At 46.2% G+C, this 24,623-nt stretch overlaps 1 protein-coding gene across 2 annotated transcripts in view; it reads left to right on the top strand.

The window, feature by feature from the left end:
- fasn (fatty acid synthase) overlaps nucleotides 1-22,494 on the top strand; it is a 30,514-nt gene extending 8,020 nt beyond the window's left edge. Inside the window, exons 3-42 of one of the 2 annotated variants that reach the window (XM_034558108.1) lie at nucleotides 335-487; nucleotides 592-765; nucleotides 1,445-1,645; nucleotides 2,051-2,173; nucleotides 2,862-2,977; nucleotides 3,120-3,254; nucleotides 3,600-4,062; nucleotides 4,351-4,538; nucleotides 4,776-4,965; nucleotides 5,872-5,966; nucleotides 6,404-6,538; nucleotides 6,797-7,000; nucleotides 7,374-7,489; nucleotides 7,568-7,743; nucleotides 7,842-8,033; nucleotides 8,126-8,206; nucleotides 9,188-9,373; nucleotides 9,745-9,921; nucleotides 10,622-10,825; nucleotides 11,019-11,335; nucleotides 11,456-11,857; nucleotides 11,988-12,152; nucleotides 12,346-12,461; nucleotides 12,765-12,919; nucleotides 13,225-13,428; nucleotides 13,559-13,709; nucleotides 14,016-14,194; nucleotides 14,407-14,526; nucleotides 14,726-14,848; nucleotides 15,392-15,615; nucleotides 15,800-16,001; nucleotides 17,200-17,351; nucleotides 17,803-17,894; nucleotides 17,983-18,377; nucleotides 19,026-19,217; nucleotides 19,333-19,560; nucleotides 19,901-20,112; nucleotides 20,387-20,485; nucleotides 21,515-21,766; nucleotides 22,336-22,494. In XM_034558108.1, coding sequence (XP_034413999.1) covers nucleotides 335-487; nucleotides 592-765; nucleotides 1,445-1,645; nucleotides 2,051-2,173; nucleotides 2,862-2,977; nucleotides 3,120-3,254; nucleotides 3,600-4,062; nucleotides 4,351-4,538; nucleotides 4,776-4,965; nucleotides 5,872-5,966; nucleotides 6,404-6,538; nucleotides 6,797-7,000; nucleotides 7,374-7,489; nucleotides 7,568-7,743; nucleotides 7,842-8,033; nucleotides 8,126-8,206; nucleotides 9,188-9,373; nucleotides 9,745-9,921; nucleotides 10,622-10,825; nucleotides 11,019-11,335; nucleotides 11,456-11,857; nucleotides 11,988-12,152; nucleotides 12,346-12,461; nucleotides 12,765-12,919; nucleotides 13,225-13,428; nucleotides 13,559-13,709; nucleotides 14,016-14,194; nucleotides 14,407-14,526; nucleotides 14,726-14,848; nucleotides 15,392-15,615; nucleotides 15,800-16,001; nucleotides 17,200-17,351; nucleotides 17,803-17,894; nucleotides 17,983-18,377; nucleotides 19,026-19,217; nucleotides 19,333-19,560; nucleotides 19,901-20,112; nucleotides 20,387-20,485; nucleotides 21,515-21,766; nucleotides 22,336-22,473 — 7,427 coding nt within the window. In that variant the 3' untranslated portion in view covers nucleotides 22,474-22,494. Of the gene's footprint in view, nucleotides 1-334; nucleotides 488-591; nucleotides 766-1,444; nucleotides 1,646-2,050; nucleotides 2,174-2,861; nucleotides 2,978-3,119; nucleotides 3,255-3,599; nucleotides 4,063-4,350; nucleotides 4,539-4,775; nucleotides 4,966-5,871; nucleotides 5,967-6,403; nucleotides 6,539-6,796; nucleotides 7,001-7,373; nucleotides 7,490-7,567; nucleotides 7,744-7,841; nucleotides 8,034-8,125; nucleotides 8,207-9,187; nucleotides 9,374-9,741; nucleotides 9,922-10,621; nucleotides 10,826-11,018; nucleotides 11,336-11,455; nucleotides 11,858-11,987; nucleotides 12,153-12,345; nucleotides 12,462-12,764; nucleotides 12,920-13,224; nucleotides 13,429-13,558; nucleotides 13,710-14,015; nucleotides 14,195-14,406; nucleotides 14,527-14,725; nucleotides 14,849-15,391; nucleotides 15,616-15,799; nucleotides 16,002-17,199; nucleotides 17,352-17,802; nucleotides 17,895-17,982; nucleotides 18,378-19,025; nucleotides 19,218-19,332; nucleotides 19,561-19,900; nucleotides 20,113-20,386; nucleotides 20,486-21,514; nucleotides 21,767-22,335 lie in introns of both variants that reach the window. The other variant, XM_034558107.1, reaches the window with a different exon arrangement.
- Nucleotides 22,495-24,623: the final 2,129 nt, after the last annotated feature.

Genomic DNA, 24,623 nt, shown 5'->3' with positions numbered 1-24,623 from the left:
ATTTCTGAGTGACATATTTGGAAAGCTGAATGAATTAAATCGTTATCTTCAAGGCAGAGACAATCACCTTCCTCAGCTGGCAGACAAGATATAACAAATATTTGAACTTGTTTTGTTTAGTTTTTCACAGGTTGTACTTATTGTTATTATCTTGAAAAGATATCCAGTGCCAAACATGTTAATTGCAGCCACAATAAGCTATTTGCCAAATATTAGCAGTGACAGCCCCCTGAAACGGGCCGCTCTTCTTCTGTTATAGCCTGTCAGACCTCAAACAAAAAGCTAGTACGGTTTTGTCTCAAGATGGCTGTTCTCCTCTCTTGCTCTTAACTAGGTCTGTACGGTCTTCCAAAGAGGAACGGTAAGCTAAAGGACATCAGCCACTTCGATGCAGCCTTCTTCGGAGTCCACCCCAAACAGGCCAACACCATGGACCCCCAGCTCCGTCTCATGCTGGAGATTGCCTACGAGGCCATCGTAGATGGAGGTGAGGAAGCTCAAGAGAATACGTATTTTTAAATCTGTGATTCATGAAGCTTGTTATCTGAGTGAGTAAACACTGTTAAAAAACAAAGCCACGTTGTGATGCAGGACTGAACCCGGCCGCACTGCGTGGCAGTAAGACGGGCGTGTACATCGGGGTGAGCGGCTCAGAGGCCGGCGAGGCGTTAAGCAGAGATCCAGAGGAGCTGCTGGGCTACAGCATGACGGGCTGCCAGCGTGCCATGCTGGCCAACAGACTCTCCTACTTCTTCGACTTCAGTGGTACGCACACACCGGCGGCTCCAACGCACCCCTCTCCCATTCTCTGGCTGTTAGTTTGATGCTGGTCTAGTGACGGCCCGGCTCTGAAACACACACAGACACACCCCAATGGACTCAGAGGGAGACATCACACAGGGCATCTTCACACTGTTTTCGGCTCAGATCAGGAATATTTGATCAGAACTAGGCAGCAGACTCCAAGACGGAGTCCTGCTCATTCGGTGTTTCTCACCCAGCACACCAGGTCGTAACAGCTCTCTTCCTGTTTTTCTTTCTCTTCATCCCAGACGTCACACTGACACTACCTCATACACATGCCTTGTTGTATTGTATACACATGCCCTGTTAGTATTGTTAAGTAGTACTGTCAACTAGTACGAACTCTTGTTCACCCAGTGTCTGTTGTTTTTAACTCGCTGTTGTGTGGCCTAGAACTCTGTTTTGGTGGTTCTCCTGCATCAGTGCACATCTGGATCCAACCATGTGGTGAAATGTGGTTGAGCTCAAAGCTCCTGTAATGTGAGCTGCAACATAGGTACATGTGGATTCCTCAGTTTGAATGCCCTCATGTAGTCCTGGGTATCCTGTTCTGCAGATGTGGTTTCTAGCTCTATTCCACCTCCTCATCTATAATTCTCCTCTCTCTCCTCTCCTAACTACCTCCTCTCCTCTCCTCCAGGCCCCAGCACGGCCATCGACACAGCCTGCTCCTCGAGCTTGCTGGCTCTAGAAAACGCCTTCCACGCCATTCGCCAGGGCCACTGTGATGCCGCTCTGGTGGGGGGGGTCAACCTGTTGCTCAAGCCCAACACCTCGGTGCAGTTCATGAAACTGGGCATGCTCAGTCCTGAGGGGACCTGCAAGTCCTTTGATGCATCAGGTAAAAAGAAATTGCAGGGTGCTCTTGGTTTCTCTCCACTTTTCTCGCTATCCAATAAAGGCTTTTGTTTTCAAATCTGTGGCTCAGATTTAGGGTAAATTATTATGTCATATAAATATTAAATGATATTTATTTGAGAACCAAGTCCTTGAACTGGACCTCGACTAGCTGGTTGATTAGTTTTAACATGACTACATTATTATTAATCAAACATTATTTATGTTAAAATGTTCTGGTTTTGAAATATTGCACAACTCTGTTAACCAAATGTGTAATGAGCCTTAGTATTTTTACATCAGCAGCGGTGTTCTGTCATCTAACAAACCTCAGAGAGTCATACTGATTATACTATGTAGTACCTACACTTGTGTGTAGATTAATACTTCAATCATGTTTGTTGGCCAGGAAATGGATACTGTCGCTCTGAGGCTGCAGTGGCGGTGCTTCTGACCAAGCGGTCGGCAGCTAAAAGGGTCTATGCCACAGTGGTCAACGCTGGCAACAACACAGACGGATATAAAGAGCAGGGTGAGCATGCACGTAACGTTCAATAAACCTCTCATTGACAATATGGTTTGTGTGTATGAAGATGCACACAAACCATGTTGTCAATTAGAGGTTTATTTAACCACCACTAATGACACACATGAACATGCAAGTGCACGAAGAAGTGCAACAATGAATGAATGAATGAAGAACACCAGGGCAAACAGTCAACGACATCTTGGCAAAATGGATTAACATGTGGGAATACAGGAGACCACGAAAGTGGATAAGGGCTTGAACATTAACCAGCTAAAGTGAATCTTGTCAGCAGCTGAAGGAAAATATATCCTCAGAAACTTTCCTAATCACTCTCCTGCTATGCATGAACCGCAACATCACAGGAAAGGGTAACCGGTAAGAGGAGCTCTCTGGTTACCTCTTAGTACATGTCATGTACTCCAGAACCATTTAGAGAACATGGATGAACTGTTGGTCCCCTAACTGCTTTAGCTTCTTCACTTTATTCTTACTGATGCCACTGCAATAAACGTCATGTAAAGAATTGTAGTTTTTCATTAAAGCCATATTGCTGCAAAGAGAACCTCTGCATCTTGGTAAGGTCTTTGTGAGACACTACATGTGAGAGTAAGTGATGTGACTGTGTGCGTACAGTAGCAGTTCTGGTATGCTGCCACACACCTGTCCTGACCTTCTGCTCTCGGCCCCTCAGGTGTAACGTTCCCTTCAGGTGAGATGCAGCAGAGGCTGGTTCGTTCTCTGTACCAGGAGGCCAATATATCTCCCGAGCAGGTGGAGTACGTGGAAGCTCACGGCACGGGAACAAAGGTCAGTGATCACAGCAGGTCCAGGTTCAGCCTGTTTTCAGCGCTGCTCTCTGCGTCACACGGCCGATTACTTGAAAAGAAGACAACAAAGTCGCTGTGCAGGAGGGTCTCACCTCTGTGGCTTCTTTGCTCTCTGCATGCAGGTTGGCGACCCGCAGGAGGTGAACGGCATTGTCAGTGTCTTCTGTGAGTCAGAGCGAGAGCCTCTGCTCATGGGCTCCACCAAGTCCAACATGGGCCATCCCGAACCAGCTTCTGGTCTGGCTGCTCTGGCTAAGGTGAGAGTGACGGCTCTCCCGTTATTGGCTGCTCTGAAGATGCAGAACAACAACATCCCCTTTAGTTCTCTTGCTGCGTAATTCTTCCTGATATGCGAGTGGACGGTGAATCCTTATTCATAATTTTACATTCAGTCTATCAAACTTTCCTTATTTCTTCATGGGAGATAATAAAGTTGTTACAAAAATATATTACATGGATCTTAACTATTTCCAGAAAGGAAGGAGGCACTGAATCGACTAAAGAGAAAAATAGTAGACAATGAGCAGCTTCATTTATTTCTACCATACTTAAATTCTGCTTGGTCTTATTGTATTTCTGGTTGTCTTTCATCCCTCTCACAGGTGGTGCTTTCTTTGGAGCGAGGACTCTGGGCTCCCAACCTGCACTTCAGTTGTCCGAACCCTGACATTCCAGCACTCTCCGATGGGCGGGTTCAAGTCGTTGACCGGCCTATTCCTGTCCGAGGTGGCATTGTAGGCATCAACTCCTTTGGATTTGGAGGTTCAAACGTTCACGTGATCCTTCGCCCGGCTGAGAAACCAACCAACGAAACTCCCACGACCAGGACGGTTCCCAGGCTGCTCCAGGCCTGTGGGCGCACAGAGGCCGCCGTGGAGGCCTTGCTGCAAAAGGGGAAGGAACAGACGGCTGACGACAGCTTCCTGTCCTTGCTGAATGAGCTCTCAGGAGCTCCGGCTGCAAGCATGCCCTACCGAGGCTACGCTGTGATTGGCTCCCAGAGCGACGTCAAGGAGGTGCAGCAGGTGCAGGCCACCACCCGGCCACTCTGGTATGTCTGTTCAGGTAAGTCATCGGTGCAGGTGGAGGACTTCCAGCTTCCAGTTTGTTGTTGGGGTTTGATCATCTATAGAGCAAGATCCTTGCGTTCTTATTCAACTTTATTCAGGACAAAGATTTCCCAATGAAAAATTCCATTCATCTCAATTGTATTGTGGGGAAAGCAGAAATCCCAGACGCATGTCTTAAAACCTGGACCCATACGGAATGGGCCGGTTGATGAATTCAGATCTCCACAGACAGATGGGTGTGTGGCTGGATGAAGGTGTGTGACTGTGTGTGTTGCATTGACAGGTATGGGAACACAGTGGGCCGGTATGGGCCGCAGTCTCATGCAGCTGCCATACTTCAGGGAGTCCATCCTGCGATCGGACGCAGCCCTGAAGGACACAGGCCTGGTTGTGTCTAGCCTACTCATGGATGCAGACGAAGCCACGTTTGAGGACACTGTTCACGCCTTTGTCGGCCTCGCCGCCATACAGGTAGAGGTCGGACGCTGTGTTTGGTGAAGGAACCCGGGAGATCGGTAGACTCTTCACACAAAGTGCTGATGTCACAGATTTGGAATCTAGAAAGATTCACATGTGCCTATGAGTGATTTGATTTATAGGGCTGTATCCTGTTTCAAGGGCTGCCTCAACCACAGGAAAGGGATGTGTCAGGGTAAAGGGTATGTAATAAATAAATAAATAATATGTGTGTCGTGTGGCTCCTTCCAGATAGCTGAAATCGACCTGCTTAGTAAGCTGGGTCTGCAGCCCGACGGCATCATGGGCCACTCGGTGGGAGAGCTGGCCTGTGGCTACGCGGACGGCTCCCTCAGCCACACTGAGGCCATCCTTGCTGCCTACTGGAGAGGCCGCTGCATCAAGGAAGCCAACCTTCCTCCAGGAGGCATGGCTGCTGTCGGTAAGAGGTCCTTTACCGTATTTCTACAGCTGCTGTTAAAAGATCATGAATGAATACCTTTTGAGTCGAAGTGTGTCAACTGTTTTAACGGCCTGGAAAGAAGGATTCCAGATTTTTTTACTTTTATGTTGACCTGTTCAAGCTTTCAGACAACAGAAAGATTATGTTTAGTATAAAAATGAAAGTTGTATAGATACCAATACCATCTTCTCTCCAGATAGCTGAAATAAGTGAAACAATTCTCTCTCTAAAATCAATTTAATGTTGCTGTGAAAACATCTCCTTCAAACAATAACCCAAAACTACATTTAAACACATTCAATTCAATGCAGTTTATTTTGTATAGCCCAATATCACAAATTACAAATTTGCCTACAATCTGTACACATACGACATCCCTGTCCCAGGACCTCACATCAGATCAGGAAAAACTCCCCAAAAATAACCTTTCACAGGGAAAAAGGGAAGAAACCTTCAGGAGAGCAACAGAGGAGGATCCCTCATCATGATCATGATAATGTTATCGTTAACCATCACCCAATACTTGTTTTACTGAATGGACTGATTATCATGGGACTCAATGGAATCTAACTTCAGCTAACTCAGTTAGCTCGGTGCACAGACTAAGGTACTCCGCGAAACCAGATGTCAGTGGAAAGTCTGATACTAGTATCTGTATGACAACAACTCCACTTATCAATATAAGTGGAGTTATATCCACTGATATAAGCACATTTGCCTGTCTGACGTTATTAGTCAAGCTTTTACTTTTCTGTTGATAGGACTCATTATTTGGGGTTTTCATCAAATAAATGCAGCTCATTATTTTGTCATCTTGCCACACAAAACACAATTCTTGGATTGAAACAATATCTTTTCCCTTGGTGCTTGATGTATCTGTTTCAGGGTTGACATGGGTGGAGTGCATGGCTCAGTGTCCTAAGGGAGTGGTCCCAGCCTGCCATAACTCTGAGGACACCGTCACCATCTCCGGTCCTCAGGTCAGACCTTCTATCAGATGTTGTCTTTTATAGCCCCGTTTCACTCGGCCTCTGAATTTAAAGCTTCCATTTACATTCGCTCACATTTCATTTTGTACTCATGCTTGTTGTTCTGTGTCCTAGAAATTGTGAAGTTAGGGAAACTTTGAAATGTTCACGAGAAGACTTGTTCCCAGTGCTTTAACTGAATGCAGCAGGTTTGGAAACAGTATTGTGGAAAATGGTGCACATAGCTAGCTGTTGAGCAAACATGAAGGAGCTTCACTGTCAGAATGAGTATAACTTTTTCTGAGAGGGGACACAAGAAGAACATAGTTGATGGCCCACAGCTAGTTGTGAACTATCGAAGCAGTAAAAACACAAAAGATGTAAAAACAATGTCAGGTTGGACCAACACAATGGTTTGTGTGTGTGCGTGTGTGTGTGTGTGTCATCAGGAAGCAATCAGTACGTTTGTGTCCAAGCTGAAAGAACAGGGAGTGTTTGCAAAGGAGGTACGCAGTGCTGGTGTGGCTTTCCACTCCTACTACATGGCCTCCATCGCTCCGACCCTGCTGGCTGCCCTGAAGAAGGTAGGATGCTCTGTTGTGCTTCTACTCCTGCTGTTACAGTGACCCTACTGGGGAGACTGGGAAACACATTCTCACTCTCCTCCAGTGTAGTTACTGTATATGAATTGCACTATTTTTGGTATGTTATATTTAGTGGCTTATTTATTGTCAATGAATTGATCTTTGCTCTTTTAATATTCTAATACTCAATTTGGCTGCTTATATCTTATGTCTTTCCTTTCTCTATGTCTTTTTTATATCATGTCATGTTTTGTGTAGGTGATCAAGGAGCCACGTCAGCGTTCCCCCCGCTGGGTGAGCACCAGCATCCCTCAGTCTCAGTGGGACTCTCCTCTGGCTCAGTACAGCTCGGCCGACTACCACGTCAACAACCTTGTGAGCCCCGTGCTGTTCCACGAGGGCCTCAGCCTGGTGCCTGAAAACGCTGTGGTGGTGGAGATCGCTCCTCATGCTCTGCTGCAGGTACGCACTGCAAGTCCTTGATGCACCACAAAGCCCATAAACACATCATGGCTACTGAGCTATGACTCAACAGAAAAGTTTGATGTATTATTAAGATTCATTAAATGATATTGTGGAAAGAGCATGCACTCTCTTTTGCACCTGCAATATGCCTGTAAAATATTTGTTTATAAAAGTTTTTTCAAATCCTTTGTAATAAATAAGTCATTGATGAACATCTCCTGTAGTTAAAGTTGATGAATAAGTTTATTCCGCGGCCTAAAAGCAGAACCCGATTCAGTGAACCTCAACAAATTGGCCACATTTATGTGATTATTAAAGCTGATCCTGCATCTTATGAACTTGACGTTTTCCACACACGTTTTCTGTTTAGTCCATCCTGAAGCGTAGCTTGAAGCACACATGTTCCATCCTGCCCTTGATGAAGAGAGGCCACACCAACAACCTGGAGTTCTTCCTCTCAAACATTGGCAAAGTCTACATGAACTGGTCAGTAAATGCCTCAAACTCTGAGTTTTTTCCACACTTTCAGAGATTTTAGAATTCTATTTTAATGCGCCTCTTTAGCATCAGTGTGGATGGTAACGGCCTCTGCCCAGTGGTGAAGTACCCCGTGCCCGTCGGTACCCCTATGATCTCCCCCTTGATGCAGTGGGACCATGCCCAGACCTGGGATGTCCCCAAGGTGGAGGATTTTTCCTGTGGCTCAGGAGGATCCAATTCGGCCACTGTCTATAATATTGGTGAGAAAAGCACATCAGTTCTGCATTCGCCCCCTAGTGTCACGTTAAGACATCGTGAGATGGGGCGTTCTCATTTCATGTCATCATTTGTCCCACAGACATAAACCCAGAGTCTGCAGACTATTACCTGATTGGACACTGCATTGATGGGCGTGTCCTGTACCCGGCGACGGGTTACCTGGTGCTGGCCTGGCGTACCTTAGTGAGAAGTCTGGGGGTTGTCATGGACAGCACCCCCGTCACATTTGAGGACGTAACCATCCACAGGGCCACCATCCTGCCAAAGAGCGGTGAGAGCCGAGCAGCAGGGCTGTGTTGGGGGACGGGGGGGACGGGCTGGGCCTCTGATGGCCTCTCTGACTGCCTGTCTGTCTCTTCTCAGGCTCGGTCCAGCTGAAGGTGCATCTCATGCCTGCCACCAACCGGTTTGAGGTTTCAGAGAATGGAAACCTGGCTGTCAGTGGTGGGTAGTTTTTGTACAGACCGGTTAATTGTAATGTTTCATAACAATTATTAGAATGTCATCATTTATTATTGTAGATTGAGCTTAATTCAACTTTACTTCTGGGATGTGTCATGGCATCAACATCATTTAGTACCTTTGTAAGAACAGGGAGAACTATTAGCGAGAACCTAGCCATACAAAACACATCATGACACGGGGTCACGATTCAGTACATTGCAAGGCGATTTGTATTTTTTTTAAAACACACCACCATATGCATTACATTTGAGTGAAACGATTTTAATGCAATCAGTGACATCTGCATTTACATTTATCATAATCCAACATCCTAGCACCACTTTATGTGCAATCTTTGCTTATAAACTATTGATAAAACAATACAGTGTATCTAAAGTAACACTGTATCCCACAACATAAGATTGTGATACTCATGTGTATATATTTTTATACACCTTACTTTACAAGCACTAGAGACTCTGTTGTGATTTGTCCTGGTTTCGCTTATGTGTGGGATATGATATGAAACATAGGATGATTCCAACGTTCTCCAGGTTTCTGATTAGTGGTGCCTCAACACTCCAGACTACACGTCTTTCCTGCACTGAGGTGTAGGTATTGTAAGTATCTGACCACTATTCTAGTTGAATAGTATTTATAAAATATATTTTTCTCTATTATACAATTGGTGAAGCACATTGTATTTATTTACCGGTCACAGCTGTTCATGAGTTTCATCCTGGCGTGGATCATATCATGATGTTCCTATGAATAAGAGATGATGGTGAGCGTCACCCCCCAGTAGAGTGTCCAACTAACTCTCGACTCCCTCTGCATCAGGTGTATTAGCTGCTTTATTTCCATTTCCACAATAGAACAGTGTCAGGCAGCTAGTGAGACCAGGGCCCCACTTTTCATCATGAACACCCAGTCTCCCCACAAATGTCTGTCTTCTGCCCTTGTTCCGCATGTGATTTTCAGGTAAGGTGAGCATTCTGGAGGACGTAGCCCTCGATTCATTCCATAATCAGATCAGTCAGCAAGCTGCCAACGACGATGATGATCCTAAAATGAAGCTTACAGCACACGATATCTACAAAGAGCTGCGACTGCGAGGCTATGACTATGGAAAGACCTTCCAAGGCATCTTGGAGTCCAACAATGCAGGTGTGTGTGTGTGTGTGTGTGTGTGTGTGTGTGTGTGTGTGTGTGTGTGTGTGTGTGTGTGTGTGTGTGTGTGTGTGTGTGTGTGTGTGTGTGTGTGTGTGTGTGTGTGTGTGTGTGTGTGTGTGTGTGTGTGTGTGTGTGTGTGTGTGTGTGTGTGTGTGTGTGTGTGTGTGTGTGTGTGTGTGTGTGTGTGTGTGTGTGTGTGTGTGTGTGTGTGTGTATACACTGTGTCTGACTTTATACTGTTACATCTGTTACATCTGTCATTGTTTTGTTTTTCAAGAATAGATTTTATTATAGTACAAAGATGAAACTGAAGATGGAGACAATAGGTTACCACTGCACTGTGTTAATCTTTTTCGGCACAGGAGACAGTGGCAAACTGCAGTGGACAGGAAACTGGGTGACGTTTCTGGACAACATGCTGCAGATGATTGTGGTCGGGCTGTCGGGTCGTAGTCTACGTCTGCCAACCAGGATCCGCTCAGTGTGTGTGGATCCAGCTGTCCACCTGGAGAAGGTCTGCCAGCACACTGATGGACAGCAAGGTGTGTATCGTTCTCGTCCAAACGGATTGTCTGCACATTCATCTACACGTTTATCATTGTTTCTAGTACAGCTGATTCAGTGTCAGCGTTATGTGACTAACTGATCTAACTAATATCTAATCATTTATTAACTTTTAGTAGATGTTAACTATTTTACGGCCATTAGCACTTTTGGCTGTGCCGAGTCAGAACATGCCACATTGATTGGCCTTTCCATTACCAGTTTAAGCGTGCCGAGGTGTGCCAACATCTCCAGAGCCAGGCCAAAGTGCACCCCACCATCCCCCAAGTCCAGGGTGCCCTTACTCCCCCTCAAAAAAACATGTGATGCAGGACTGATATCTATGCAGGAGACCCAAAAGAAAGTTGTGTGTTCCACTCTCAATACGTCCTATACAGCTTCAAACGGAATCTCTATGGTCTGAAGTTTAGTTTTTCTCCTAATGTTACGCGTTCACAATCGCTTTCAGCTGTATAGGGTTCTGAATTGATAGGAAATGAAATGTGTTCATCCACCATTCAGTCACTCTGTTGACCACTAGTCACAGCCACCATCACCCCGCTCCCTTTGAGGGAGCAGTTAGGATGATTTAGTGGCATCTATTGGTGATGATGTGTAAAATTGTATACTCCTCCTTTCACCTCTCCCTTTTCAGATGTGTTGGAGAGCTTCTGTAACTTCTCCCTCTCACTCCCGTAGCTTTGGCTGTCCACGTAAACCGCTGTCTCGACAACATTCTTGCTGGTGGAGTCCAGATCTGTGGCCTTCACGCCACTGTGGCCCCCCGTCGACAGCAGCAACAGAGCCCCCCCACCCTGGAAGAGTTTGTGTTTGTTCCATATGTGGACACAGAGTGCCTGACAGCCAATGGGAAACTTGCAGAGCAGCTGAGGCTCTGTAAAGGTACAGCAGACTCCCTTTTCATCACTTTAGTTAACAGATTCTTTTAAATATCTTTTGGAGCTATGAAAAAAAAGGGATTTAAAGCACACCTTTTTGACCAAAAAAGGTGTGCTTTAATTTGGAGATTGCTTCTCCAAGATTCCTTCTGCCTCCACATGTCCTTCTAAGTCTTTGTCCAACTCTCTTCCTCCAGGTTTGACCCAGAGACTGCAGAAAAAGCTGGCCTCACACGGTGTCAAACTCTCCATCCCCGGACTACAGGGGGCGTCAGAGGGCCCACTGCCCAGCCCCGAGCCCTCGGAGCCCAGCCTGGTGCGGCTGCTGGCTCTGCTCTGCGGCCTGGAGCTGAACGGGAACCTTCGATCCGAGCTGGAACAGACTGTGGAGAAGGAGAGGGCGTGTCTGCTGCAGGACGGCCTGCTGCAGGGCCTGCTAGACAGCCCGGCCCTCAGACACTGCCTGGACACCGCCATAGAAAACAGCACGCCCGGCAAGATTAAAGTCCTGGAGGTAAGACTGCAAACTAGATAAAAACACAACAGAAGAAATTGGGCAAATTTCATGCAGATGCAATATTAAGTCTCAGAATATATGGTTTTCAACCTCCTTCCCCTCTCTGACCATTACCAGGTGCTCTCCAACGATGGCCAGCTCTTCTCTCGCTTGGTGGCGCTCCTCAACATCCAGCCCATGCTGCGCGTGGACTACACCGCCACAGCGACCAACCTGGACCTTCTGACCCCCCACCAGGCCACAATGGAGGAGCTGGCAGTCTCATCGGCTCAGTGGGACCCCGTGACGGGTCCGGCTCCTGGAGGCGTGGTAGGCGGGGCAGACCTCGTGGTTTGTAACCACGCATGGGGCTCTCTAAGTGGGGACCCTGGACTCCTGGTGGCCAACCTGGCTTCTGGAGCCAAACAAGGGGGCTTTGTTCTCCTCCACACGCTGCTGAAGGGAGAGACTCTGGGGGAAACAGTTGCCTTTCTCTCTAGCACCGCTCAGAGCAGCAGCCAGCAAGGACTGCTGACACAGGTTAGTGGAGACCCAACGATAACCCTTTACCCTTTTAAACACTCAGAATCCTCTGTGTAGTAAGCTGATAACGATGAATGCATGAGTGTGAGGAGATGTTGTGCTGATATGATCTCCCCCTACTCCTCAGGCTGAGTGGGAGAAAGTGTTCTCTGAGGCCTCCCTCAGCCTGGTGGCTGTCAGGAAGTCCTTTTATGGCTCAGCCCTTTTCCTGTGCCGCTGTCAGTCTCCAAGCAAACAGCCCGTTTTCCTCCCTGTGGATGGCACCGACTACAAGTGGGTGGAAACACTCAAGGTGGGTTCCAAGTCCTTCTGGCTTTTGTCCAACAGTGTCTTGAATATAATTTTTCATCCACCAAGTCCGAATGACAAGCACCAGTGAGGAGAACACAGTTTGTATTGTAACACATACATCCTTGTGGCTTCAGTCGTCCTTTACGAATGTGGCCTTACTCATAACTGTGTTCCTGTGTGGTTCTGTGCTGCAGGCGAAGATGGCCGAGTCATCAGACTGTCCAGTGTGGTTGACTGCTTCTAAATCCCACTGCGGCATTGTGGGAATGGTCAATTGCTTACGACAGGAGCCAGGTGGCAACCGAATACAGTAGGACACATCCTCTACCATAAGACACACCGGCACAACATATCTAAGACTTAACTGAAATGTGAAGTTTTTTTTTTATTTACAGATTTTAACCGTTTTTTAGCTTTGGTTAAACTTTGCTTCATATTGAGCAGTTTATTCAGTTAGTGGTTCCCATTGTGGATCATGCAGCTCTGAGAAGTAAAAAAAACCGGTGCTTTCACTGCACCATTCACTGTGTGAGCCTCTCGTACATCACCTTTTTATCCATGTCTTTGGTCAATGTAATGCTTTTTGTCCTGTGTCTCCTCTTTATGTTTCCAGCTGTGCATTTGTATCCAATCTAAACGAGTGTTCATCAGCGCCGAGCCTCCATCCGGCCCACGAGTCCATGCAGTCGGTGTTGGACGGGGATCTGGTCATGAACGTGTTCAGAGACGGACATTGGGGCGTCTTCAGGCACCAGCTCATCACTCGAGGTACCAAAATATCAGTCAGGCACTCATTCAGTGGTGGCATGAAAAACAAGAACAATGTTAGAAATAATAATTCTACTTTTCCACTTTGGTCAAATTTCAACAGCTTAATGAACCAAGCTCTATTTTAGGAAAGTTAGTGGAGCGATAGCAGATGTGTTCTTCTGGAATTCATTCCTAGAAAACAAATTTCTTACAATTGTCACGCTACATGGGACATAAGTGTTGCAGCAGTACTGGTGAACTCTGGCTGCACTGTGTGGCCTAAGGCATCACAGCTGAGCCTTTGTCTGTCTTGTGCTTGTCAGATCTGAATGAAGAATTGACGGAGCAGGCCTATGTCAATGTGTTGACTCGAGGTGACCTCTCCTCTCTGCGCTGGATCGCCTCCCCGCTCCGCCACTTTGTGACCAGCAACCCCAACATTCAACTGTGTCGTGTATACTACAGCTCACTCAACTTCCGAGATATAATGCTGGCGACTGGCAAACTGCCACCAGATGCTATTCCAGGTAGAGTAACCCTCGACATCTTGTCTGGTACCGTTGTTGCCCCAAACTACACAGAATGTGAATAACAGCGGCTTTATTGTGTCCCTGTTCCTCTTACCTCTACTTCTCCTGCTTATCATACACCATTTAGGTGACCTAGCTCTGCAGCAGTGCATGCTGGGTATGGAGTTTTCCGGTCGTGACCCCACGGGTCAGCGTGTGATGGGGCTGCTGCCTGCCAGAGGCCTGGCAACAAGTGTGGATGCTGACAAACGCTTCCTCTGGAGTGTTCCCTCCAGCTGGTCAGTGTCACATGGTTAAATATGCTGTGTGTACTTTTACATCTATCGATGTGAGGACAGAGTGTTTGACCTTAAGACATTTTAGCCGGTCCTCACTACTTCAAAGGCCTGTTCAGACTTGGTTTTAAGGATTAGGTTAGAATGAGTTTTAGGTTAGAGAGAGGGTTAGTGTTGGGTCAGGCATTTAATGATGATAGTTAAGGTTAGGGCAAGGGGGTATGGAATGTGAGTGAGTGTGTTTTTTTTTTTGCGAGTACCAAGTCAGTGTGTCTGTGTGTGTGTGTGTGTGTGTGTGTGTGTGTGTAGGACACTGGAGCAGGCAGCCTCGGTGCCGGTGGTCTACGCCACGGCCTACTACTCTCTGGTGGTGCGAGGCAGGCTCCGCCCCGGAGAGACTGTTCTCATCCACTCCGGGTCAGGGGGTGTCGGCCAGGCTGCCATCGCCATAGCGCTCAGCAAGAACTGTAAAGTCTTCACTACCGTCGGTTAGTATTGACACAACCCACTACTAACAGTACACACTTTTTTACTTCAAATGTGAAATTATGTTCTTATCTTGCAGTAATTATGACAGGTATGTCAAGTGTCTAATAATTGTGAGACTTGGTGTATTATGAGTTATTAAGTCATAGCAATAATTAAGAGATAGAATCTGATAAAAGCTCCTTTAACTCTCACTTTTGTGCTCGATCACCAGGCTCAGTGGAGAAGCGGGTCTACCTGCAGGAGAGGTTCCCTCAGCTTTCAGCAGAGTCCTTCGCCAACTCCAGAGACTCCTCTTTTGAACAGCATATCCTGCTCCGGACACAGGGCAAAGGTCAGACAGCTCTCTCTCTCTCTCTCTCTCTCTCTGTAGCAACGAGTTGCAGTTGACAAACCATGCTTCACACAGTTTCAGCATATTCTCTCTGTAGGGTTTCTACAGTAAGAGCCATAAAAAAAATAAAAAACAACAGCTGAGACGCGTCTTTGTTTTCAACCGGCAAACACTTGATTACACTGTGTGTGTGTTTCAGGTGTGGATGTGGTACTGAACTCTCTGGCTGAGGAGAAGCTACAGGCTAGTATTCGCTGCCTGGCCAGACATGGACGATTCCTGGAGATCGGCAAATTCGACCTGTCCAACAACTCCCCACTGGGTCAGTAGGAGGCCTCTGGCTCACAAACTCCTTTCATTTCTAAAATAGACTGACAGATATATAAAAGTTAGTGAGTACATGTTCTTCTATACACCAGGAGAAACATCCCACTTGTCCTTCTAATAGTTAGTTGCAGAGGAAAAAGCAGTAATAGCAGAAAGGTTTCTTGGTGAAATTTCAATTTCTCAGTCAACTCTGAATAGAATGATTTATTATCTTCAATGACCATCTTGACAAACCTCTGGGAGGTTATATAATGAGTCTATGATTTCTCTCAGGGTGTAAGAAGAGTTGTTACTAATACTATAAAAAGACAAATCTAAAAAAAAAAAAAACTGTTCACAAAAGCTGAAGCTGTGCATTTCTGTAAAAACAAACCAACCAAACGAGTGATCCTGTGTCCCCGTTTTCATGGTGCTCAGCATCCTCTGAATGATGATGACAAACATCGCATTGAGCGTTACCACGGCCACACTTGCCAACAACAGCGTGCGGCGCCAGCTGTGATTCATGTGCAGCGTTGTGTCTGTGTGATCTTTGCAGGCATGGCTCTGTTCCTGAAGAACGTGGCATTCCACGGCATCCTGCTGGATGCTCTTTTTGAAGAGGGCAACCGGGAGTGGGAGGAAGTGTCCCAACTGCTGAAGGAGGGCATTGTGGGAGGTGTAGTCCAGCCTCTGAAGACCACAGTGTTTGAGAGGGACCAAGTGGAGCAAGCATTCCGATACATGGCTCAGGGCAAACACATTGGCAAGGTCCTCCTGCAGGTCAGTATCACATCTGGCCTTTAGCCTGTGAAGTCAGTGTGAGGGGACTTTAGGGTGTTCACTGAAAGACTTGACCTCAAGTCCCTGTTCATTAATGAATAGAAGAGGTAAATGTTCTCTATCTGATTCCCTTCACATAATTGTAATGTGACTATAACGAGAGCATGCATCTCTCTTCCCACAGGTCTGCCATGAGGAGAGGGGCTCAGGAGTCCAAACTGCTCCCCTTTTGTCTTTTCCAGCCTTCTGCCGCACCTTCTGCACCCCCTCCCACGCCTACATCATCACCGGTGGACTGGGGGGCTTCGGTCTGGAGCTGGCTCAGTGGCTGACAGAGAGAGGAGCCCGCAAACTGGTGCTGACCTCCAGATCCGGCATCAGGAATGGTAAGGCACAAACTTTTGAATCAATGAAGTCGCCCTCTGTTTGTGGCCTGTCACAGAACAGCTGATGACCACAGATTCAAACGTTCATGTCTAGGGTTGCACGGTGTACCGATACTAAAAAGGTACCGCGGTACCCGCACGTTCAAAACGATATGGTTTTGCATATTTTTAGTATTGATACTTTATTCAAATTGTGCGCGTTCAGAGCGCACTCACTGCTGAGCTCTCTGTCATCATGCCCAGCGCGTTGACTGCAAGGGGGCGGGGCTGCCCAGCGCTCACCCACTAACCCACTAAGTGCTCACTCACAGCGATGATCGCTGGGGAGACAACATGGCGTCAAGTGCCGGAGCATTTGCCGATTGTCCTCGGCTTTTTGTAAAAAAAGTGAAATCTGGAAATACTTAGGCTACATTTCAGTGTTTCAAAGCCACTCAGAACAAGGGAGGCAAGACGTCAAACATGGCAAAGTACCTTTCAGACAGACACCCCAAACTTTTCAAAGAGTTCAAAGAACGAGCAAATGTGATTATAAACATGATTGCACACCCAGAGCTCACCCACATACAGCCTAACACATGTAGCCTTAGCCTAGTTTAACGACCAGCCTATGTGATCATGAGGTCACAATGCACACACGTGTACTAAATAAAACACCATTGATGCAAAATGGCTACATGCTGGTGGAGCCTGAGGGTGGATCTTGAGCTAATTCTTTAATAATATTTAATAATTATTTTTATTTTTAGTTAAGATAAAAATAATTAGTCCATGAATTAAGATAAAATATGAACTCTACAATTGCTCATACTTATGGAAGGAACTATGTAGTCATCTGGTCAAATACGGACAAAAGGCCTACATAGCCGTGTATAATCAACGCTATGATGGCACCATTTAGTTTTCATTAATATCTTGCTATGGCTAATACCAATATTAATGCCATTTGTTAAAAAAGCTGGGCAGGAACAATAGATCAATTTTATAGATAAATATACCAGCATCGTATCTTAAGTATCGGGTATCGTGATATTTATGGCAGGTATCGTATCGAAGTTATAATTTTGGTATCGTGACAACCCTATTCATGTCCTAAGATCTGTCTGCACTGAAAGCTTTGCTCTCATGACCTTTGGCTCTTGGCGCTGCTGTAAAAAGTTTGCTTCTTTACAGTTTTTACTTTTGTAACTGTTGCTAGGTTACCAGGCGAAGCGAGTGCGTGAATGGCAGAGTCGAGATGTGGAGGTGCTGGTGTCGACCAATGATGTCGGCACGCTGGAGGGAACCGAGCGACTCCTCGCTGAGGCCAGCTTACTGGGCCCAGTTGGCGGCGTCTTCCACCTCGCCATGGTAACACATCATCAGTTCCACTCAGCTACTTTCAGTGGCATTTTGAACCTGAAATCATAAACTTTGTTGCAAATGTAGAAAAACCTGGCTATATAATGTTTTATGTAGCGCTCAGAAATCCATGGAATAGTGAGACCATCTAATAGTGCTGAACCCTCTCACGGTTAGGTTGTTACCGAGCTTTATGGGTATGTTGTGTATCCTGCTGTGAGCTCTTCAGGTAAACTGAAAACCGAAAACTTTGTCTGCATGACAACATTTTACACCTGCTGTCTTTTCTGTCGCCTTTGACACTTTGCTGTTCATGTTTTGAATGTCACCGTACAGAATTATTCTCAGTATATTACGGCACTGATGCGAGGCACTGACTGGATTTGTTGCTATGGCAGCACTGCTGTTGAGTCTGACCTCTTTGGTCTAACCTTCATCAGCATTGCTTTTTCGTTGTCAGGTGTTGAAAGACGGCATGCTGGAGAATCTGACTCCTCAGCTCTTCCTTGATGTTAACAAACCTAAATATGACGGCACCAGAAACCTGGACAAGTAAGTCTTCCGTTTGAATCGGGGAACTGAAACGAAGGACATTGCTTGTCTCTGGATCTTGACGCACTTGTGTCCTTTCCCTCTCCAGAGTGACGAGAGACTTGTGTCCCGACCTCAGCCATTTCGTGGCCTTCTCCTCAGTCAGCTGCGGCCGCGGCAACGCTGGCCAAAGTAACTATGGTTACGCCAACTCAGCCATGGAGCGCGTGTGTGAGCAGCGCCGCCACGACGGCTTACCTGGACTGGCAGTGCAGTGGGGTGCCATTGGCGACGTGGGCGTGGTGCTGGAAACTATGGGCGGCAACGACGCGGTGATTGGCGGCACCCTGCCACAGCGCATCACTTCCTGCCTGGAGGTGCTCGACCTCTTCCTGTGTCAGCAGCGACCGGTGATGTCCAGCTTCGTACTGGCGGAGAGGGCGACGGTAAAGAGCGAGGCAGGAAGCCGGAGAGACTTAGTGGACGCTGTCGCTCACATTCTTGGTAAGCTTGGTGAAGAGTCCCTTTGAGGAAAAGCAGGGTAGCTGTTCATTGAGGAGGAAGAGTTCAGTTTGAGGAAGCTGAAGATGATTTTGTGTACTGAGAGGAAGTACTGGACTGAAAAAACACAGCATAGTTATTGTTACCATTGACTGTAGGTGCTGAAAGTATTGTCGGCCAATAGTGCCAGAATACTTACTAGTTTAAGGTATACGAAGTTGTTGATTTCCAGAGGAATTAAGAACAGCTCAATTTAAACACAAGTAAATATTCATACTCATTATTCATGTTGAGCTCTTACCTTTTGATAGTGCAGCTGACATGCTGGCTAACAGACCCACAAGGTCACACTGGGATTGAGTACCAATGTAACACATCTCAAGTTTTTACAAACCTTCCAGGAAAAGAAGAGTACATTACAGAGGCTGCTTAACATGATCTAATTATTACATAGTCATTCTACTGTATATTATATTTGGTATGTGTATATTATAACACATTAGTAGAGTAGGCAGAGTAGTAAATGCCCTAAGTGATGGTTGTAGATGTCATATCTCTGTTTGTCATAGAGTGAGAGAGAGGCTTTTTAATTAATTATTTTTGTTCTAGCCAATCAGCTAGCAGAACGTTCACCATGTGCTTCTCTCTCAGGCGTGCGGGATGTAAACAGCCTGAACGCTGACATCTCCTTGGCTGACCTGGGCCTGGACTCCTTGATGGGTGTTGAGGTTCGCCAGACTCTGGAGCGAGACTACGACATTGTCATGGCCATGAGGGAGATCCGGCAGGTCACCATCAACAAGCTGCGAGAGCTGGCCAACAGCAAGCCCAGCGGATCAAATGGTATGATTGAGAGCACCTCTAGGTTCCGTGAGGATTCGCTGGCTTTTTAAAAACCTACAACGACACACCCAACAGATAACTATTTTTTCCGTCTCTGCTACTTCCAACTATCCAGAATCTCAGACCGCGGCAGCTAAGAGGGACAGTGTGCGCTCTTTGCTGGAGGCTGATCTGACCCAGCTGTTGGTCAACCCCAGCGGCCCCACGGTGACACCACTCAACAAGGTCCAGAGCCAGGAGAGGCCACTGTTCCTAGTCCATCCCATTGAGGGCTCCATCTCCGCCTTTAAGACGCTCGCTTTCAAGCTGAGCATGCCTTGCTACGGCCTGCAGTGCACCCAAGGTACTGTGTTAACAGAAATAACAAGCAGTACATCACTGCGCTACTCAGGAGCCATCACAACAGAACTCAGTCCTTGAATTGCTCAGTCCTAAATATCACTTAGAGTCACAGATGGTTTGACTCTGGTCCTTACTGATCATGTAATGCTGTTCTTTCATTTCCTTCATTCAGAATCATGCTTATTTTTGGAGAATGTTGACTGCTTTGGGCTGGTTATGTTTCTTTTGTTGATCACAGCCACAGCTTTTAAGTAGATGGTGATCCACATACACACATACGCAGGGCTGGGAGGGTTTTTATGGGAGTGATTATACAATGACCAAGCTCATCTCTCCCCCAGCTGCTCCTCTGGACAGCATCCAGTCCCTGGCAGCCTACTATGTGGACTGTATCAGACAGGTTCAGCCAGACGGGCCCTATTGCATCGCTGGCTACTCCTTTGGTGCCTGTGTGGCGTTTGAAATGTGCTCCCAGCTTCAGACCCACAATCTGCCTGTGGAGTACCTCTTTCTGTTTGATGGATCACACTCCTATGTGGCTGCATACACACAGGTGAGAGCAAAGAGCTGACAGACACACACACAAATCACAGATTTGTCCGTCTGGGAATACCAGGGACACATATTAACTACACACACACATTATTGCATTCAGTAGTTTAAGACAGCTCACCATGAGTGAGATCAGAAATAAACCAAGGTGTGAACACTGTGATTTAATGTGTCAGCACACAGCAGAGTTAAAAGGAGAATATGTGCATTTAAAGGTGTATTTCAGGGACAACTCGAGTGGGTCATGTCAAGTTAACTCACTATTTGGTTTCCAGAGCTACACGGCCAAGCTGACTCCAGGCAAAGAGTCTGAGGCTGAAACCGAAGCCCTGTGTGCCTTCATCCAGCAGTTCACCGGCATCGCGTACAACAAGGTGGACGACACACAGAAACACACACTACATTTCAGCCAGGCTCCGGGGCTTTGAAGAATAAACAACATTCATGTATAACAGCATAATAAACTACTATGGCAAGATAGATTTAAATTGGGCTATTATATGAAGGCTCCTACATCCCAGAATATAACATGGATGACAGAGGAGGGTCAGCAGTGCCACAGCAGGAGGCAGGGCCACGTAGGCAGGAGGCCGGCCCACCAGGCATGAGGCAGCGCGAAAGAGGCCAAGCCTTTTGAGGCAGGAGGCACAAAGAAGGAGGCAGGGCCATTGGGAAGGAGTCCAGGCCCAGGCCAGGGGCTGGATGCAGGAAGCAGGGGCAAGGAGTCAGGACCCAGGACCAGCTTCAGACACAGCCAGGTCCAATGCACCCTATGAGGCGAGAAGTCACAAAGACTCCGGGGAGGAAGTAGAGTTAGTAATGTGCAATGGAGAGATGTAAATTCATCCATAAGGATAGAGAGAAGAGGAGAGAGGAGCTCAGTGTATATTAAAACGTCCCCCAGCAGCCTATAAGCCTATAGCAGCATATCAAGGGGCTGGACCAGGGCTAACCTGATTCAGCCCTAACTATAAGCACTATTAAAGAGGAAAGTCTTAAGTCTATTCTTGAATGAGGTGACTGTGTCTGCCTCCCAGACTGAAAGTGGAAGCTGGTTCCATAAAAGAGGAGCTTGATAACTGAAGGCTCTGGCTCCCATCCTAATTTTTAAGACTCTTAAATGCATTCCTTGAGATTTGCTTCACGTGGGAGTTAAAGGACAAGTCCTGATCAAAGATAATGCTGGGATTCTTTACAGTGGTGTTCTATACCATGGCAATGCCATCTACAGAAACCACATCAACAGATAATTGATTTCTGAGGTGTTCTGGGCCGAGTAAAATAACTTCAGTTAGTTAGAAGTTGCAGGTCATCCATGTTTTAATCCATGTCTTTAAGACATGCTTGAAGTAATATATTGCTTTTGCTCATATGTTCCTATCATGTTTCTACTGATTCTGCAGCTTCTGGAGACTCTCCTCCCACTGCCTGACCTGGAGGCCCGTGTCAACACCGCAGTGGACCTCATCACCTCCAGCCACAAGAACATCAGCCGAGAATCGCTGCACTTTGCGGCCACCACCTTTTACTACAAGCTGAAGGCGGCTGACGGCTATGTGCCTGCGTCAAAACTTCACGGCAACGTGACGCTACTGCGTGCCAAAACCAGCAGCGAATACGAACAGAAACTGGGAGCTGACTACAAGCTCAGCGAGGTAACGTCCGCACAAAGACTTGCACACGTGTGCATGATTTTTCTATTTTTACTCAAAGTGTAAACATATGTGAACATTCAGTCACCCTGCACAGGCTTGATACCAATTCCGACCGACACACACACATACACACACACACACACTCTACAGCACATGTAGTGTAACGCTGGTCAAAGATAATAATAATAATAATAATTTTATTTATATAGCACCTTTTTAAAAACAGGGTTTACAAAGTGCTCTACATAGAAGCAATGTATAACATCAATACAAGTAAACATTTCAGAAAATACATGAGGCAAAGGAGACCATGCCATATAGACAATGAACACAATAGAGATCTCCTCCATAAGATGACTGCACAGTCCACCACTCTCTGAGCATCTACACATTTTGTATTCCATAGTTTGCTTCTATAAATATCAAAACATACACTTTTTGGATTCTTCAAATATTACACATGCATCCATTTTCATTGTTTATTTTTGTATTATTATTATTATTATTATTGCACACCGTTTCCCATCCCATCCTTCAAACAACCCTGAATGAGCTGCGTCTTTCTTCAGGTCTGCGATGGCACAGTGTCGGTCCACGTCATCGAGGGAGACCACCGCACCTTCCTGGAAGGGGAGGGGGTGGAGTCCATCAGCAGCATCATCCACAGTTCACTGGCTGAGTCTCGGGTCAAAGCAAGGGAGGGCTAGACATGTCCCCCCCACCCCCGCCACCCCCACCTCCTCCAACCCCCCACCCCACCTTCCCACTAATATCACAACATTGCCAACTTTGTTTTATACCGTGAGAATAATACACAGCATGTTTGCGCTCGGTGTTATTTCGCCCTGACACCCCAAATGCACCTTTTTTTTATAATCTCCTTGGTCAATTCAAATAATGGACTCCCTCCCTGACCGATCGGAGCATCTAGCTGGTGTCTTCCTGTTTGCTAAATGAAATGTGCAGTTCTAAGTTATGTGTCATTACAGTACTGTGCTTCATTCAACCTGGTTTTGAATCGGCTGCAGCCCCATAATTCATGAGTAATTATTAATTTATAAAATGCAACATTTGTCACTGTTTACATGGGCAGTATTCACAAGGAAGGATATAGGCTGCATTAAGTATCGTACTCATACCAACCTGTTACTCGGTTAAGTGCACAAGTGGGCGGAGGGCCCAACACAATACAGTAGAACTCCTGTCCCGTCCCCCTGTAGCGGGAACAGCACTGGGTTAGAGACACCAGTGTGTGATGGAGACTTGTGTTGGAAGGCTGATCAGATGCTAAAATATTTCTCAGCAGGTTCTGAAACGTTCTCAATTGTTGTATCCTCGGCAGGATACAATGGAACAAATACCCAAACCACGTCACAAAGTATCCATCGGTGGTGGAGGCCAGTGCAGCTCAGTGGCTGCATAACATCGTACGGTTCGTCTGTTGCTTTGCCAAAATGGAGGGCTGTGTGATGACCACTGGGTCGGTGGTCATCACACAGCCCTCCATTTTGGCATTAATTGCTGCGTCAGCAAATGCTTTTAAACCAATTCAATGATTAACTTTTATCAATTATAAGACTGTAACAGAATATCGTACACAGCACATACGCCACCTGTACTCCTAACACCGAAACAACTAGGAAATAATGTAGCTTAGCATGACAGGCCAACTCCTGCTCAGCAATGTACACAGTCAGCTGTTTGTCACGTCTGTGCTGTTAGACAGGGTTATTTCATGACGGTCCACTCACGACCCACAACCAAGCTCTACTCCTGACCTAGCATTTGGAGTTTGTTTTATTTTAATTATGTATTTATTATTTGTTTATTTTGTCCACAAGAAGTTTGTTTACCTGTGTGTCAGGGGACTCAATCACACCGTGTAGTTTAATTCTTTGCTTGTTTCTTTGTTTTCATCCTCTTCTGCCTCAAAGCGAAGCAGGAACTGTGGTTCTGGTCTCCTGAGCTGAACCAAAACTCACCCAAATTATGGAAAGCTTCTAAAAACCAATCATTGTGTTTCATGGTGCAGCTGTAAACACAGTGTCATGAAAAGTATTTTCACAATGTAGTATAATTAAGAGTATTACTGAATGACCTCTATAGAACATGCTGATCTATAAAATAGATGCTGTTTACAGGACATGGGGAAACTTTTTTAATTTAGGGTGTAAAGAATTATCAATAACGCAAAAATACCCTGTTACTAATGCAATGTAATTATTCATGTTTTTAACCAACGGTTACTATTATTACCTTGCAGTAATTCTACTAACATTCTAGAAAAGAAGATGTTGCATTTGCCAGACAGGTGACTTGTTCCAGGGCTCACTCATTGAAGCAGTCTGATAGGTGACAGGGTCCAGGCCCAGTCCTCCCAGCTGACAAACGTCCGTGTTGGCTCCGCCCCAAAACAAATGACCGACTCCTGTGAGAACATGGTGTTGTGAAGGCGAGGACTGGTGACCGTCACAGTGTTTGGTTCCCCCCATAGCGATGCACAGAATAGCTTTGTGTGTCGGTAAATGTTGCATCCTTTCCCAAATCAGCATTTAGGTTTGAATGACTACTATGTTGTATGTGGACATAACTGATGTAAACTTTCCTGGGATCTTTGCTGTCTCTGACTCCAATGACCCTCACCACAGCAGCAGCACAGCCGACCTGATCTCTGAGACCTCTGATCTGGTCTATGAAGGGTCAGCTGACTCCAGGCTGATGCTCTGGCTGATTTCAGTGAAAAGGAGAAGGAAGAGACAATATGCGCATCTCTTGTATTGTAATATTTCCAGTGTGTATTGTTATGATTAATAAATGTCTCTTGCTAATCACTTCATTCTGACTATTTTGTGTTTTG

Source organism: Cyclopterus lumpus, chromosome 19, assembly GCF_009769545.1.
Source record: "Cyclopterus lumpus isolate fCycLum1 chromosome 19, fCycLum1.pri, whole genome shotgun sequence".
NCBI lineage: Eukaryota > Metazoa > Chordata > Actinopteri > Perciformes > Cyclopteridae > Cyclopterus > Cyclopterus lumpus.
Note: the sequence above shows the minus strand (reverse complement) of the source record. Positions and strands in the feature narration are given on the sequence as shown.